We start from the raw sequence: 14,878 nt of genomic DNA on the forward strand, positions 1-14,878 counted from the left end.
CAGACATAGCGGAAACTACCTGCGTGTGTGCTTTTATGCGGGCGTAAGAGAGAGAAAGAGAGAGAGAGAAAGCAAGGATAAGAAAGGCAGGGAGGTCAACCGGACGAGCGTCCGGTTTGCTACCCTACACTGGGGGAAGGGAAAGGGCGAATAGAAAGAGGAAAGCGAGGGAGAGTGAGCACTGTGTGTCCACGCATGAAAAGCGCCTTGAAATCGGTCAAATCCGCAGCGGATGCTTCCAGGCATCCAAAGGCACTAAGATACAATAATTGAGACACAAAATAAATAATGTACGCCATTTTGTATAAGGTATCGCAAGCTCGATCGCTAGAAAAAGGCAACAATCAGTAAACGCTCACTTTGTATATGAAACGCAACGATGTCTGCTGCGCGCGCACGCACGCACTCGCAGCTAAGACGAAAAGAAAGAAAGAAAAGAAAAAAAAAGACGATGTCATGCGAAAAGGTTGCGCATTAGTCACTTTGCCACCGGGTGGGCTGCGAGGAAAAGATGCATGACCATCACGTCTCGTTTGTTGTCGGAGTTAGCGAGAAAGAAAGGTCGGACGTGTCAATCGCGTAGCTGCTCTTCAGTTAGAGATAACGAAATCGTGCTGTAGATAGCTAGCCGCCACATATTCAAGGTGTTGCGAGTCATTAACGCAGCAGCGGTATTCCTGGGCCTGTTGCACGACTATCAATAATAAATTCAGAAGTTAAGCACGTGTATTAAAGTATGCGTCAGTGCTGTCTATTGAGGCAGGTAGGCTCATGTGCTTTTCAATGCTATCGCATCATCCTACACAACAAAGCGTTATAGCTGAGATAACCGATAAGATGAAGCAGAGTGTTATCGATCGGAGCAGTAATAGGTTGTCGTGCCACTTGTCGATTGTAGGAATTGTGTTGATAGTATCTGTATGCAAGCAACTGGCTGTGTGTGTTTGAATGACAATCGCATGCAGTTAGCATTTGCACTCACTTACTATTACCGCACTTCCGTAACGCATCACCAACGAGCCGAAGTTTCTACTGTCTTAACAATTAAAGGAGATATAACCGTTTCGCAAACGCTACCCTCTCTGTGTTCTAGATGGTCTGACTATAAGAGCAGCTGGTCACTGCAATACGTCGAATGTCCTCTTCATCTTTAACCTTTTACACATTACGCACTCCAGTCACCTAAACTAATCAATGAATGAGGTCATCTATTTGCGACTGTTGATTATTCGGCATAAGAAAATCCTGGTCGGCGCGAAAATTAAATGAATCAATGTGTGTTACCTTATCAGACAAAAAGGAATGAGCATATTTCGAACTTACCATATACGTCACTGACGACGTATCCTACGAGTTTTATTTGTAGTACATAAGACGGAAGCACTCGGAGTGGGACTTTGATGTATCTCTGCTCAGCTATATTAGGCCATACACGAGCTAAAAGAGCACGGGTCTATGGCAGTAATTCGGTATACACAGCAGACCGGAGGCTTACGACCCACGTGCCAGAATTATTGCTTCCCTATACAACCCCATCCAAGAAATGGCCGAACACAATCACGCCCGCAGTACTGGAGCGGGCCACTCCGAACGAGGAAAAAAAATGGGAGAGAATTACCGGCATCGTAAAGCCGCGCATTGCCCTTTTACATCACACACGACGTCGCGCGCGCAGCGCACTGAACGGCGCATTACGGCAGCGTCGAGCTCGATAAGAAAGAATAAAGATGCTGTCGTCGAAAAGCTAACAAAAGAAAACTACGATCGCAATCATGAAGGGAAGGGCCGGCGCGGCGGGGAGTACGGAATTCGCGGCCTTCCCAGCGCGGCAACGCCAAAGCGGCGGCCAAATTTCGCTTTCACGAACCCTCTCCGTCTCCCCAGGCAAGCCGAGCGCAGCCGGGCGACCGGGCGGCGGCGTAAATCGATTGCCTACCGGCGCAGTGCGCGTTTCCGCCGCAGGGCGGCGCGCCGGTCGCGTCTCGCGCATGCGCAGAGCGACGTCACGTTCGCGGCGGCGCGCCGCTTCCTCGCGTGCGTTTCGTTTCGTCTGCTCCTGCAGCGACCGCTGCAGACGTGAACAGAACGCGCGTGCGCGTAGTCTGCGAGCGTGGTCTACGCCGCCTGTGTTGCCTTCTGCTCGTTTTCTTTTTTGTCGCGCGCTCGTCTGTTTGCGGCGCAACGCGGTTTGTTTCTCCTGACGACAGAGAGCCTCCTTTCCTCAGGTGTTCCCGATTCCGTGTTCCTTCACGTCTTTTCTTTTTTTTTTTTTCTTGTGTGCGAAATTGTGAGAGTGCGTGGAGTGTTGTAGGTGATACACAGATACCGACGCCGGCGGCGCGATCGTCGACATCGCACCGTAGTATTTCGTCGAGATACATCGAGATCCCGTGGATTTTACACGACGACATATATGCCCAGCAGGGAGTAAAGAGAAACAAAGAAAAATGACGTATCACCTGCCGTGTTGTTCCACAACGACGCGGCTGGGTCTGTGGAACGCGCCCTCGACCTCGACGCTTGAACTCCGGGAATCGCGGCACCAGCCCACCACGCTAGGATTTTGATCGAACCTCTTGACGGGTGAGTCGGCTGCGCCGCCAGGCGCCTCGCTGAGTTTTTTGTGACGTTTGTCCTTTGCGTCTTTTTCTAGCCGTCTGCTCGCAGCTTGTGTAGCAGACGATTCCACAGCTGCGCGCAGTTTTTTCCACGACAGAGTGTACGGCGACGTATGGTACGAAGAGCTCGGAAAGGTGCGCGGCTAGTCGTCACGCGAAAGCCCGTTTTTTTCCGGCGTCGTTATACAGAAACCGCATCCACCGATGAAATAGAAGTGAGACTGGTTCGAACCACGATTTGTGTAATCGTGCGCGGCGTACGCCTTTCTGCGGTGAAGCGGCGGAGGTGGGCGACGTTTTAAGGTCATGCACTTTCGCGCATGCAAGTGAAAGCGCTGCTTGTTTGTAATTGTCGTGGTTCGGCGTGTCAAGAGTTTTGTGGCTTACAAGAAGTACGTCAAACCGAACTTCTGACGTCCAAGAAGAAAGAATGAAATGATAACACGGACGCATAATGCGGGAGCCAAATGAAAACGCTACGTATTCTGTGTGCGTGTTTATTAATACGCTCTTGGAAGTTCAATATCGAAATGCCAACTATAGCCCGATCTTACACGTTCACTCGCATTGGCAAAGACGCTTCGCGGAATGTGGTGATTCGATTTCGTGTCACTTTAATTTAGCCATCTGCTTTATGCTTCAGTTTTCGTTGTTCACAAGACCCTTTTCGCTAATCTGAATTAAGCAAATTCACGTTGACATGGTGTTAGATTTCCGCGCCGCAGTATTTTGGTCCGTTTTAGCGAGGTTGTTCACAGAACACGTTGTTGCGTTCACAGTGCAAGGAATAATAGTATTGACGCGTTTACTTTTTTCACGACGGAGCATTCTACGCGATAAATTATATTTTACAGTTTCCTCAAGCTGCTAAATCCTCGTCAGTTTTGTCGGGACATAAGCATCGCTATAATAGCTTCGCCTGACGCAAACTGCACCGACGCCAGTGACAAGTCCGAGAGGATGCCGACTGTCACCCGGCTTTTTTTTTTTCCCCGGATGTTTTGATAACACGAACGTTGAACGCACGCCAGAGCTAGATTCAGCATGATGTAGCGTAGTCTACAGGTGCTGTTTCGCTGACGTTTCACGGTGGAGTCTCCCTCACGTGCAAGCAATTTACGTCAGCGAGCTGCCAGCAGGCCCGGACCCAACTGCAACGCGCATATCTCGAAGGGCGGGGGCCGTCATCGCAGTATTTTAAAACCTTTCACCCACTGCGTAATGAAGACAGGGGCGTGAGTCGAACAACTGTTGAAGGATGGCGACTGGGACATGGCTCTCATTACTCGGAAATCATATTGTTCAACGTCAGGTGAAGCAAGCAGTAATAAAATCCGCTTGACAGAAGTGAGTATATAGGAGGGGGTTACGCCGCTGTAGGCATATATATTTTATTTATTTGTTTAGAAAGACCTCACAGGCCTACAAAGAGGCATAGGTTGAGGGGGGCATATGGTACAATTTATAGCAAAAGACAGTCGGTAACAAGATATCGATGCATACGATTATTCAAAAATTGACACAAAACGAATAAATGTGCATATTACAGAAACCAGACAGATGTTAATAAAGAAAAGGAAATGAACAGATAAGCATTGCATAAAAACAGCGAGAAGAGAAAGAAAAAGTTACATTGCGTAATGTTAAAAAGAAAAAAAAATAATAGGCACAACACGTGACAATGCAATATACATATATATGCACACGTATCTAAATACATCACGCTGGAACGCTGCTCACCGCTGACTTTTGTTCAACGGCTTTAATGTAATTTTCAGTGACGTCAGCATACGTTCGCTTACGCGTGTATTGCAGGAAGTGCAAAAATATGCCCCGCATATCAACGCTTGCAATATCACGTTCTCAGCTGTAGCGCGCATTTTTTTATTGACATAATAAAAAAAGCACATTATGTCGGTGCCGAAATTCGTCAACGGCTACTTTTCTTAACAGGCAGTGTAGTACACAGGTAGCCTTATGCACTGCTGCCTAAAGTATTCTGTAGGTGTAGATGAACCGGAAGTTGTATAACGTTGTATAACTTACTACGCACACAATGGTATGGCAACCTAACAATCAAAATAAAGCCAACATCAATACTAGGCAACTTTCAAAAGCAACATTGTGAACAAAAGCAATACTGTACCACTTTACATACAAAGTGACAGTATACAATAAGAAGATACTCATACGAGGGAAATGATTAGTATTTATCCTGAGAGTAGTGTAAGGCGATCATAGGGCGTATGTATTCATCAGTTAGTAGCACCACCGTCCTCAACTGTTCTTGTTGTTCTCATTTATTTTCTGCGCTTCGGTTTCGCCTCTAAGCAATCAGCCTGCGGATTCGTGTCCGCGAAGTGCCCTTTGAACCATAAGAGCGGCCATAGCGCGAACGCAAATGGCACGGGAAGCGCATGTTTCTGACCACGGTGGACGAAATGTTTTTGTAGCAAAGAACGGACTCTCCAGAGAGACGCGACAGCTGGATAAAGGGCATAGAACGATATTTTGCGCTAAGTCAGCTGTATTGCGTACAAGCGTTGTGATGCCGCACTTGAATAGCCCACACTCATCTTAGTCGGAACACAGAAATGCCGTCATTTACAGAAACAGAAATGACGTCACTTATGCGGCTCAAGTCACTTCCGTAAAGAGCACGCTGATGTAAAGACATTTCCGTTAATTCATGACAGGAAAAATGGTTATTTCTTTAATTTATTTATTGATACTGTTGGCCCAAAGGCCGATACAGGGTGGAGTAATCATAAAATAAGCTTCGAAGATCGCTACGAGCGCTGCACAAATCAAGCCAGAAAATACAACACGTCCGCTTAATTGATGCCAGTTTTACACAAGAGTATCCGCTGATAGATTAAACGAGCACTGCACTACGGACTCCGAACACTACAAGCTACAACAGCTGTACCATGCAAAATGCTATTTTCAACATCACGCGCAGGAACTTCGTCAACATCGCGTAGAACTATTTCGAATCATGTCATATTACACAAGCTGCCTATCACTGCACAAAGAAGCGAATAATGCTTGTGCATGACTACATAGAAGTCCAGTACCGATTTTTCAAACTTATTAGCCGTTAGCTGCTGCTGTCGCTGGTTGTCGTCAGTTTCCTTGCACAAATTAAACCATACGAAGTTATGGCGCTAATGGCTACGAGAACTGCGAGTATGAAGGTCCCCAGAGTATTGTGAACTAGCGATGAGAATGACGAGCGGTACACGGATTTGCATATAAACTACGTCCTTCTGGATTCGGATGGCCTTGCGACTTGGCGAAGTGATCATTTCCAACAAGACATAGCGTTGTAAATACAGAACAATTTGCAATGATTATGCATTCCAGCAGTGAATAACGGCCTCGTGTATAGAAAACTATGATTGCTCGGAAATTTAGTAAGATAAAGCCTAATAACACCACAAGGACGTCTGAAGCCAGAAGCACGGAATTTAGACAAATCCGTGCGCTATTTTACCCATAATTCCCACGGTTGCTGAAAGATGGCAGTGTCAGAGTTTACTTCAGAGTATTGTGAACTAGTATATAAGATATTTAATTATATAGAATGCAGTCGAAACCGGATATATAGAACCAACATATAGCAAATTATTGTGTATAACGAACGTCAGTAAAATCCCCTCGAGAAATGTTGTATGAAATTTTTATTTTATATATCGAATTACCTATATATCGAACTTTTCTGTGATCCCCTTCAGATTGGATATATCCGGGATCGACTGTATATATGAGGAAATGTAACAACACAGAAAGTATAAGTGACCTATATTACAGTTCAATATACTTCAGAGTGAATTGTTATAGGGAATCTATATGGAGGCTGTAGACGAGTTTCTTGTATGCAGTATGAAGTCGTGCGGCGATCAAGTTTGCGCTTAAAGCAAAGACAACTGTTTTCTCTTTTAAGTCATCTTAGACTCAAGAACGCCACACAGTGTTACACAAAGGGGCGTGGATGACCTTAATATAACAAAGCTTGCGCATGACTTCGGCCCATCGATGTCTTTTCTTTGCTGACTTTCAGATATGCTGTAATCTGGCGGACCGTACGTGCAAGCGTTTGTCGTGCGCATTTACGAAAACCAAAATAACCAATAAAACGGAGCCAAACGCTCCGTTTTATCATCTCTGCTACTGCGTGTTCCGTGCGTCCACATGCGGGCACCGAAGCTTCGTTATCAGCCATATATATATATATATATATATATATATATATATATATATATAAGATATGAATACGCAAACCTCCAGGACGTCACGATAGCGCAAGGTTGACACTCACTACTGCCTACTCGCGCTGTTAAAAACAGAAGCTAGGCGATAACACATGAAAAACTCTGTTTTTTGTGTCAAAGAGACGCGGATAGAGTTTAATAATAATAAAGACACTGAGTCTAAAGAGATTTTGTGTTTCTAATTAGTGTCGAAATGTTTTCTACTTGCCAGGAACGTGTTCGCATAGTAATTCAGTCCGCTAGCGTGAACTGGTCGCTCGAGAAGAAAACTTCTGTTTTTTTTTGTTTTTTTTTTTTGTCTCACAGTGTCTTAGCGTCTCTTAACACGCACTTCAGTTTATAATATTGGCAAACTCGAATTTGACCGAAAACCACTGCACAATTCTTTTGGTGAGAGCCAGCGTCTGCTGATGAGAGCCTACCTCGTGAACTGTCATCTTGTTAACGTGCCGATGAGAGAAAAAGTCTAGAGACCGCGGCATCAGCAAAAAATAAACAAAAAACACCTCCTAGCGCAGCCATGCAACGTGAAATTGTCTTAATGCATGACGCTGGTCAAACGGCACTCGTATAGGCAGTACCACTTGATTTAAGCCTTTATGCCTACGGGCGGCGAAGAAAAGAAATTAATCAGGAATGTTTAGCGGCACCTCTGGTCCCCGGACTTTTGCTCTCGACTGTACACTTTGCACGATTCCGAAGATGAAAGAAATGTGGAGAAATTACTATTCAGCGTATATAGAATCAATTGCCGCCTGAATGGGTTAATTTTTTTTTTCTAAAACATCAACACTTTCGATGCTGAGCAAGAAAAATGCCCACAAAGTAATTTTGTTTCTTTAAGTGCTTTCGGCGTCAGCAACAGGAACGAATACCGCCGGCTCCCTCACTCTTCCCAGCTCGAGGGGGGCCTTCCTGTAGGCACAGTCACGACGTTCAATATTTGTACCCTCTACGAGCTCGGTGCACTGGCTTCCAGCAGCAGCAGCAGCAGTATAGAAGGTGGAAGGCGAAAGGGTGGGGGGGGGGGGAGAGGAGGGAGTGGGAGAACGTGAAATGAGGAGAGAGTGTGTTTAGGCGAGAGCGTTTGGGGCGACTCGGCAGTCTCACGAGCAGGGGCACGTTTTCGCCTCACGTTTTTCTCTGATGCCTGCTAACTGCGGCTTATATTTCACTCGGTTCTCTCTCTCTCTCTCTTCTTTTAATTTACTGATGTTTATGGTTCTGCGCACGAAGAACCGGTGTCCTGGCGCGTAGGTGGCCGCCCGCTCTTGTGCGGGCTGCGACGGTGCAAGTATGAGCCAGGAACTTCACTCCCTTCCTTACTGCCGAAGCGGTTGGCGAACCTGTTAAATTGATTCCTTTGCCTTTTTTTATTATTATTTATTTTGTATGCGTGATCGATAGGTTCTGGAAGTCAAACCGTTTGTCAACCATCATTGACTGGCTGATGTCATATTTGCTTTTTTTTCTTCTTTCCTGTTTATTTCTTGTAATTGTATGCTCAGGAGAAATGTTAGGTTAAGCTATAGTAAAGAATAAAAATTCAGCGAGTTCGTATAGGCTTCCGTTTTGCAATCGCAGCCAGAGCGACACAAAACTACGGACGGAAAGATGGGGACACGTAACGACTGTCAGTTCAAGTTTGTCGACGAAGTGGGTCTATTCCTCGCCCTGTGATTGCATTGCAAGATCCTCCTAGACTGCTAGATTAAACGCCTGGATTACACAAACAGGTCATTTTTTTTTCCGCAAACAGAGGGTTGGTACGTGGGAAAGAGCGTGGAGCCGGAAGACCAGTGGCGACGCGACGATTATATTACCGCACTAGCTCCATGTGACGTCACAGGTTTTGACAAGAAAGAATCATTACACTGTATTTGAAGGCATATACGCACACATATTTGGCCAGGAGGCCTTACTGGTAAGCCCTTTCACGTACAAGACCGGCACAAAATACCGGAAAATGCCCCGATATTGTTGGCGTCACATCGACGTAATCGACGCCGCTTCTACTACGCGATCGGGCTTCGATAATAACGGCGGTCATTTTTTTTTAATTTTTTGTCAGGTGGACGCGGATAGAGTTTTAAAAGAAAACAGTCAGAGTGTCTAAACGTATGTACTGTTTCTAATTAACGTCCCTTTAAAGGCCCCGCATTGTTGCGTGATCTGGGTGATTAACGGCGACGCATGCTCGCCTATAGCCTGCGGGTACTATAGTACCTGGGGGTACTATAGCTATACCAAGTAAGCATCGAAGAGCCTTCTGGATAAAAGACAAGAACAGACCTGCACGAGTAGGACTGAAGCGACAACCACGTGAATCGCTATCTTCGATTTACTTAAGAAACGAATATCACTGTGGCACTTGGACAAGTCGAAGTAAAGATTTGACGATGACTTATAATGCACGTGTCAAAGGCAACACATACGGGCGAGATAAACCTATAGCTAACACAAGCACCGACGTCCAATAACCTTTATTTTGGGTAGACCAGAAGCTCACGTATGAGCACGATAATCGCGTGCGCATCACAGTTTGAAACCCAGCAGGACAAGGCAAGAAGACTAGCGCATGGCATTTGCAAATGGCGCATAAAAGATCATCGTGACGTCACGGTAGCCTGTACGTATAGTTATCACCCGCCGGGGTGGCGTAGTGGATAGGGCGATTGCGCTCATCTGATAAGCCCAAGGGCGCGGCATCGAATCCCGGCCGTGGTAGCCGCGTTTCGATGGGGCCTACATGCAAAAAAACGCCCGTGTACTGAGCATTGGATTCACGTTAAAGAACCCCAGGTGGTGGAAAACTTAAGTGCTTGCAAATATCCGTCACACCGGCTATCCGGTTTAGCCGGAGGGAAGTGAATGCGGTCTCGAAAACCGGTTATATATCCGGATTTCAAGAAACGGATATTCAGGATATCCGGTTTAAATAAACCGGTTAGCCTTATATTCGAATATTCGGACACGAATATTTGGTGTTTAAAAAAAAAAAGGAAAGGTAAGGAGGTTAACCAGAGCAGATATCGGGTTTGGACGAGCGGTTGCAAAAATAAGTACAAATATAAGAATACACGAGAGAAAGAGAGGTAATTTCGGCACAAGTACAGAAGAACAAATATCCGGCTATCCGAATATCCGGATGCTATTAACCGTATAACCAACCGAATAACCATCACTCCGGTATCCGGTTTTCCCCAGGTTCAAATAACCGTTTTCCACAAAACCAGTTTGATGTTGCACTAGATAGGCCCCACTACGGCATGCCTCATAATCGTGCCGAGGTTTCGGCACGTAAAACACCAGAATTTTTTTTTGTAGTAATATGTAGTAATGATCACTGACAGATTTACGCAAGTCATGGAACGCGCGCAAACGAGAACGCACGCATTGCAAAAGATAAACAAAAGGTAATTAGATGGGCCGGCGGTCGTCAGGTTGGGAAGACGGGGTTAGTAAGAGCGACAGAGTTGGGTCATGCTTGGCGAGGAAGAGTGCGCGCTCTGTTCATTAATGGCTAATCCCGGAATGTCCACCAAAGGCAATGCCTGAGGTGACACGCTGATTACTTTTCCTGTAAGCATTGGGTCGTTGTAGCTGGCGCAGCTAACAATTACGAAGAAAGTCTACTGCATAGCCGGATAAAAGTTTCATTTCTTTTTTTTTTTCTTGTAACTGTTAAGTAAGCTTTACCGCTACACAGCTGGCCAATCTACTCTGCCGCACCAGCGCTGTACACTACAGCGAAACAACTGGTTTGCTTCAACGGAGCCAGGAACAAAAACCTCCAGAATGGCTTGCCATCGTCCACCGCTAATCCCCCCGCGTGCCTCGCCGGGTTAATGGAAGGATCACGGAAGGATTAGCGACGCACGATGAGACAGCTCTTCTTCCTTTGTCGGAGACATGCAGCCGCTTCCATCTTGTGACTGGTGCACACGACCCGTAGCATTTTTTATATTTTTTAATTTTTACTGCAATGCGTGAGATACTGTAGGAATTAGTAGTCGTGGTATAGCTCATATTTAGTCAGTGGTTACTTGTAGTCCTAACATGTTTCGTGATGTTAGAGAAAGATATATAAACGAAGAAGGAGGACGATTAGGCAGGTAATTACGTGGTCGGCTACCCTGTACCGGAGAAAGAGAAAAGAAAAAAGCTTACAAAAAGGAAAAAAAGGAAAGAAGGAATTATCTAAGGCTATTTATGTGGAGTGAGCGCTGTCACACAGTCTGTCAAAGATTCACACACTGTGTCGAATGCCACACCCAGACATACCGTGTCACACAGTCACAGTCTGTCGCACAATCCGATCTCTCTCTCTCTCTCTGTCTTTATTCTTTTTATATTTCTTTTTTTTTTCGAGAACACGGGAGCACATTTAAGCTCTCTCGCGCTGATGTCAGTCTAGCCTAGCGTCCAAGAGTTCTGGGCCTGTATTCACAGAAAAAATTCTCACGATAGAATTGTTCGTAAGTGAAAATTCCAGCCGATCCTGATGATCCACATGTCAGAGTAAACGCACGTCTAATGACATGGATCATTTATAAAACGAAATCGTTGTGAATTACGCCCCTAAATTTTAAGACCGGCCAACACACTGTCGCCATGCCATCGTGGTCTCTGTAAATTACTAGCGCGTACGCGCAGTTCTTTAACAGCTTTATTATTTGCTTCAGCAATTATGATGGTCGCCGTTGACTGAACAGAAGTGCGACGCGCAGGAAGAAATCTCGTTGTCAGGAACAAGAGGTGTAACAAAGTGATATCGCCTTGTATCATAACAAGACGATATCACTTTGTTACACGTCTACAAGTTGCAGGTATACAAGTTTTATGCAGCACATTCACCATATACTTACAGTAGTACATGGCTGTGAACGTTCGCTGAAAAGTGTGCGATGCAATGTCGTTCATGTTTACAGCAGCATGGTCATGTTATGTTATGTTATGTTATGTTATGTTATGCATAAACTGACGGATCGTATAGGTCCGAGGTGGCACGGCGGTGCCGACATACGAAAAATTGGTTTAATAAATGCCAGTGATTGGAACAGGTGTTTAGTTTTCCCGTCGTTGGTACGTCGGCGCCACCGTTCACTCTTGGAGCCCCTTCGGCCAGGGACACCGTGTTGCAGCTCATATTGAACGCGACTGTGCGTGACGTAGCCCCCCTTGCGTGTAGTACCGCGTTAGCGAGCTTGACGCAAGAACGGATGCCATGTGCAAAAAAAAAAAAAAAAAAAAAAAAGAAACGCGTGACGTCCAACCGCGCTCACATCTTTCTTTCTTTTTGTTTTAGTCTGGAAGCCCACATTTTTACTCTTAGCCAAGCCTTAAACTTTCTGCGAAGGCTGCAAAAAATAAACGGCTATTTGAGCTTGCGCTGCCGAAACGAATGTCTACGCTGCTGAGCAAGCGATACGCGTGACATCGAAGCGTTGTTAGCCAACGTAAAGTACCGCATTCCATGACGCCTGGGGAGGTGATGTCTCCGGAGCAAAGTATGCCATCGCCCGGCGTGTGACTCACTCTTGAAAAGAAACACTGCGCGCGAAAATGACGTCACTCGTCTATGATGAGGACATGCGAGAGCTGCACGGATGCACGATAGGATATCGGGTTTCCTTATCACGTGGATGGGATCGAGCGTCCACGGATACGTACGCCGACCGTCGCTTGGAAAAGTGAGCCCCGGTGTGTGTTTTTCAGTTCGCGTTCTTATATAGCCGACCTGACATGCGGAAAAAAGACATTGTGCTCTCGTATGGGTGACGCGATAACGCTGTGCCTAGAGGTGATTAGGCAAATCCATGCTCCCGTGCCGCATACTGAGGACACGGATAACCTCACGTGACCTGTAGGTGAGCCGGATGTTTGTATACGTCGCCATACGCCCATGGTACGGACATGAGGTTGAAAACTTGTGTCAGGCTGATCGGCTGTAATGGCGCTAATGATGCGCGCGTTATGATCGTCAGTATGATTATCGTGCGAAACTGTGGCGGGGATTGATTGAGTTTTGTTGAAACGGGTTGTGACGTGTAGATTAACAGGGTACGTATTTCAGAGAGTTTGATAAGTCGTATTTAAATTTGTAAACGCGCGTTAAAGACGGATGACTTCGTGTTTCCACTAGTCTTTTCTTTTTCGCTTTTGTCTTGTCTTCAGTGCGCATCTGCACAGTTAAATGTCAGTTGAAGTCATGCAGTAAGAATAACAGCTCTACTGGCTAAGCGTTTGCAGTTTTGTTGCTTCATAAGAAACGAGTGGACGTGAGATGTTACGAAGCATAGCTGTATAAAAGCATACCGTTAGGTGAAGGTTAGAATTGCAAATAGTGACTTTTGCAACCTTCTGAGCCAACTACTCAAACGTAATAAAGAAGTTATAATTAACTTTTTTTTTGCGGCAATGCTGCTGTTCGGACAACATAATTTTGTTGCGTTTTAGCGCTTTAAGACTTACGTTTATGTCTTAGAGAGCTAAAACGCAGAGTTTATGTCTTAATACACTTATGTTTCTCTCCTGATTTTTACCTGATTTTGTCTTTTGCTTGCCAGAACCTTTGGTTTTGCTGTGATATCCCCTTATGAAAATTGGTAGTTGCAATTTATTTCCTCTTGGTGATTTCTTCTTCAAAATTTAGCACTGACTTTTTGTTCTGGACTACCTTGGCATCACTATAACGGTTCAGCACAGGTGCGGATTAACTGTACTAACAAAATGCTCTAGAAATAAGTAATCTTAGCGGACTTTACGACCATCTTTGTTTTTATTTTTTTATTTTTTTGTTCTTTATCTATCAATCACTATCAATCACTGCAACAACCAAGTGAGGTAAGCAATCCTGACGCTGGTTAAAGTAACGTTTAATGTTTAGAGCGCGCGGTTTGCATTTTCAGCTCGCTTCGCCATATCCCAAGGATGGATGGATCGCTCTCTGACGAATCTGAGAATCTTGGCAACTTTCGCCGATGGCGTCCCTGCAAGAAGTAAGTGTGCAGTTAAGGAAGGAACAAGTCTCTAATGTCGTAAGTCTCTTCGGTGGGAGCTATCTTAAGAGAGAAAAAGAAAACTTAGGAACCCCTTACTAATGAGAAGGAGAAACTGAAAATAATTATTTATAGCCGAGCTACAATTATGCCCTGATTTTTTTGCTAACGAAAGAGAGGGCCTATCAATATTTTGTGACATTTTTATATCTAGCCTTGATTTGTTGTTTTTTAATAGTTTTCTACGCAGCTTTTGGTCATCGCAATTATCTTCACCTGGAGTATAGTAAGCCTTGCATTTTAGCTGGGCTGATATCTTCAGCGTTCATTCAAGTCTTGAAGTCTTGTTCTCTCTCAATAATTTTTGTATTATCTGGTATGGGACGTGCAAGAAAGAAGGTGATAGGATCGTTTCGATACAAAACTAGCTTGATTGCTTTCTCATAGTTTTAGATTTCAAACGGTGGAAGACAAAAAAAAAAAAAAACGCCTCACTAAAGTGACCCGGAAGTTGAAAGAAAGCTAGCAGAAGCTGTTTTCTTTGTAATATCAGTATGTTGAGTCATACTATGAATTTTTTTAGCTGTATGTTACGCAGCTAGCTGCACAGAATAATCAGGTAGAAACTTTTTTTTTTTACTTAGCTTGAGAAAAAGGATTGCGTAGACAATATATTAAAGATTAATAGCAACATTTCGATTAACTGTCTATTCAATAGTTAAATGTTTAGTTAATAACTTCGAAAAGCAGAGACTATATAGTGACAATTCAGAATTGCCTCTATATTCTCGTATAATTTATACATTACAGTCAGTGATGTCGGAATTCTCAGCCAGTGGCTGGTCATGGATGCGTGCCATAATGTACACTAAGAAAGAAATTAATAAAATCGAATAGAATGCAACATTTTGCAAGCGATAAGAAAACATCCTTAACCTTGACCTACAGGCCGCAGCCATGGTGCTTTCTCGCGTATTCTCGCTGA

General features: G+C 44.8%; 1 protein-coding gene across 7 annotated transcripts in view; it reads left to right on the forward strand.

Moving 5' to 3' along the window:
* Window positions 1-2,046: 2,046 nt before the first annotated feature.
* LOC119464580 (SH3 and multiple ankyrin repeat domains protein 3-like) overlaps window positions 2,047-14,878 on the forward strand; it is a 172,808-nt gene continuing 159,976 nt past the window's right edge. For 4 of the 7 annotated variants that reach the window (XM_037725598.2, XM_037725606.2, XM_037725600.2 and 1 more), the window contains exons 1-2: window positions 2,047-2,583; window positions 13,804-13,893. In XM_037725598.2, the coding sequence (XP_037581526.1) occupies window positions 13,826-13,893 (68 nt within the window). In that variant the 5' untranslated portion in view covers window positions 2,047-2,583; window positions 13,804-13,825. The remainder of the gene's footprint in view (window positions 2,584-13,803; window positions 13,894-14,878) is intronic. The other 3 variants (XM_037725601.2, XM_037725602.2, XM_037725603.2) reach the window with 2 other exon arrangements.

The sequence above is a fragment of the Dermacentor silvarum genome, chromosome 9 (assembly GCF_013339745.2).
Source record: "Dermacentor silvarum isolate Dsil-2018 chromosome 9, BIME_Dsil_1.4, whole genome shotgun sequence".
Classification (NCBI taxonomy): domain Eukaryota; kingdom Metazoa; phylum Arthropoda; class Arachnida; order Ixodida; family Ixodidae; genus Dermacentor; species Dermacentor silvarum.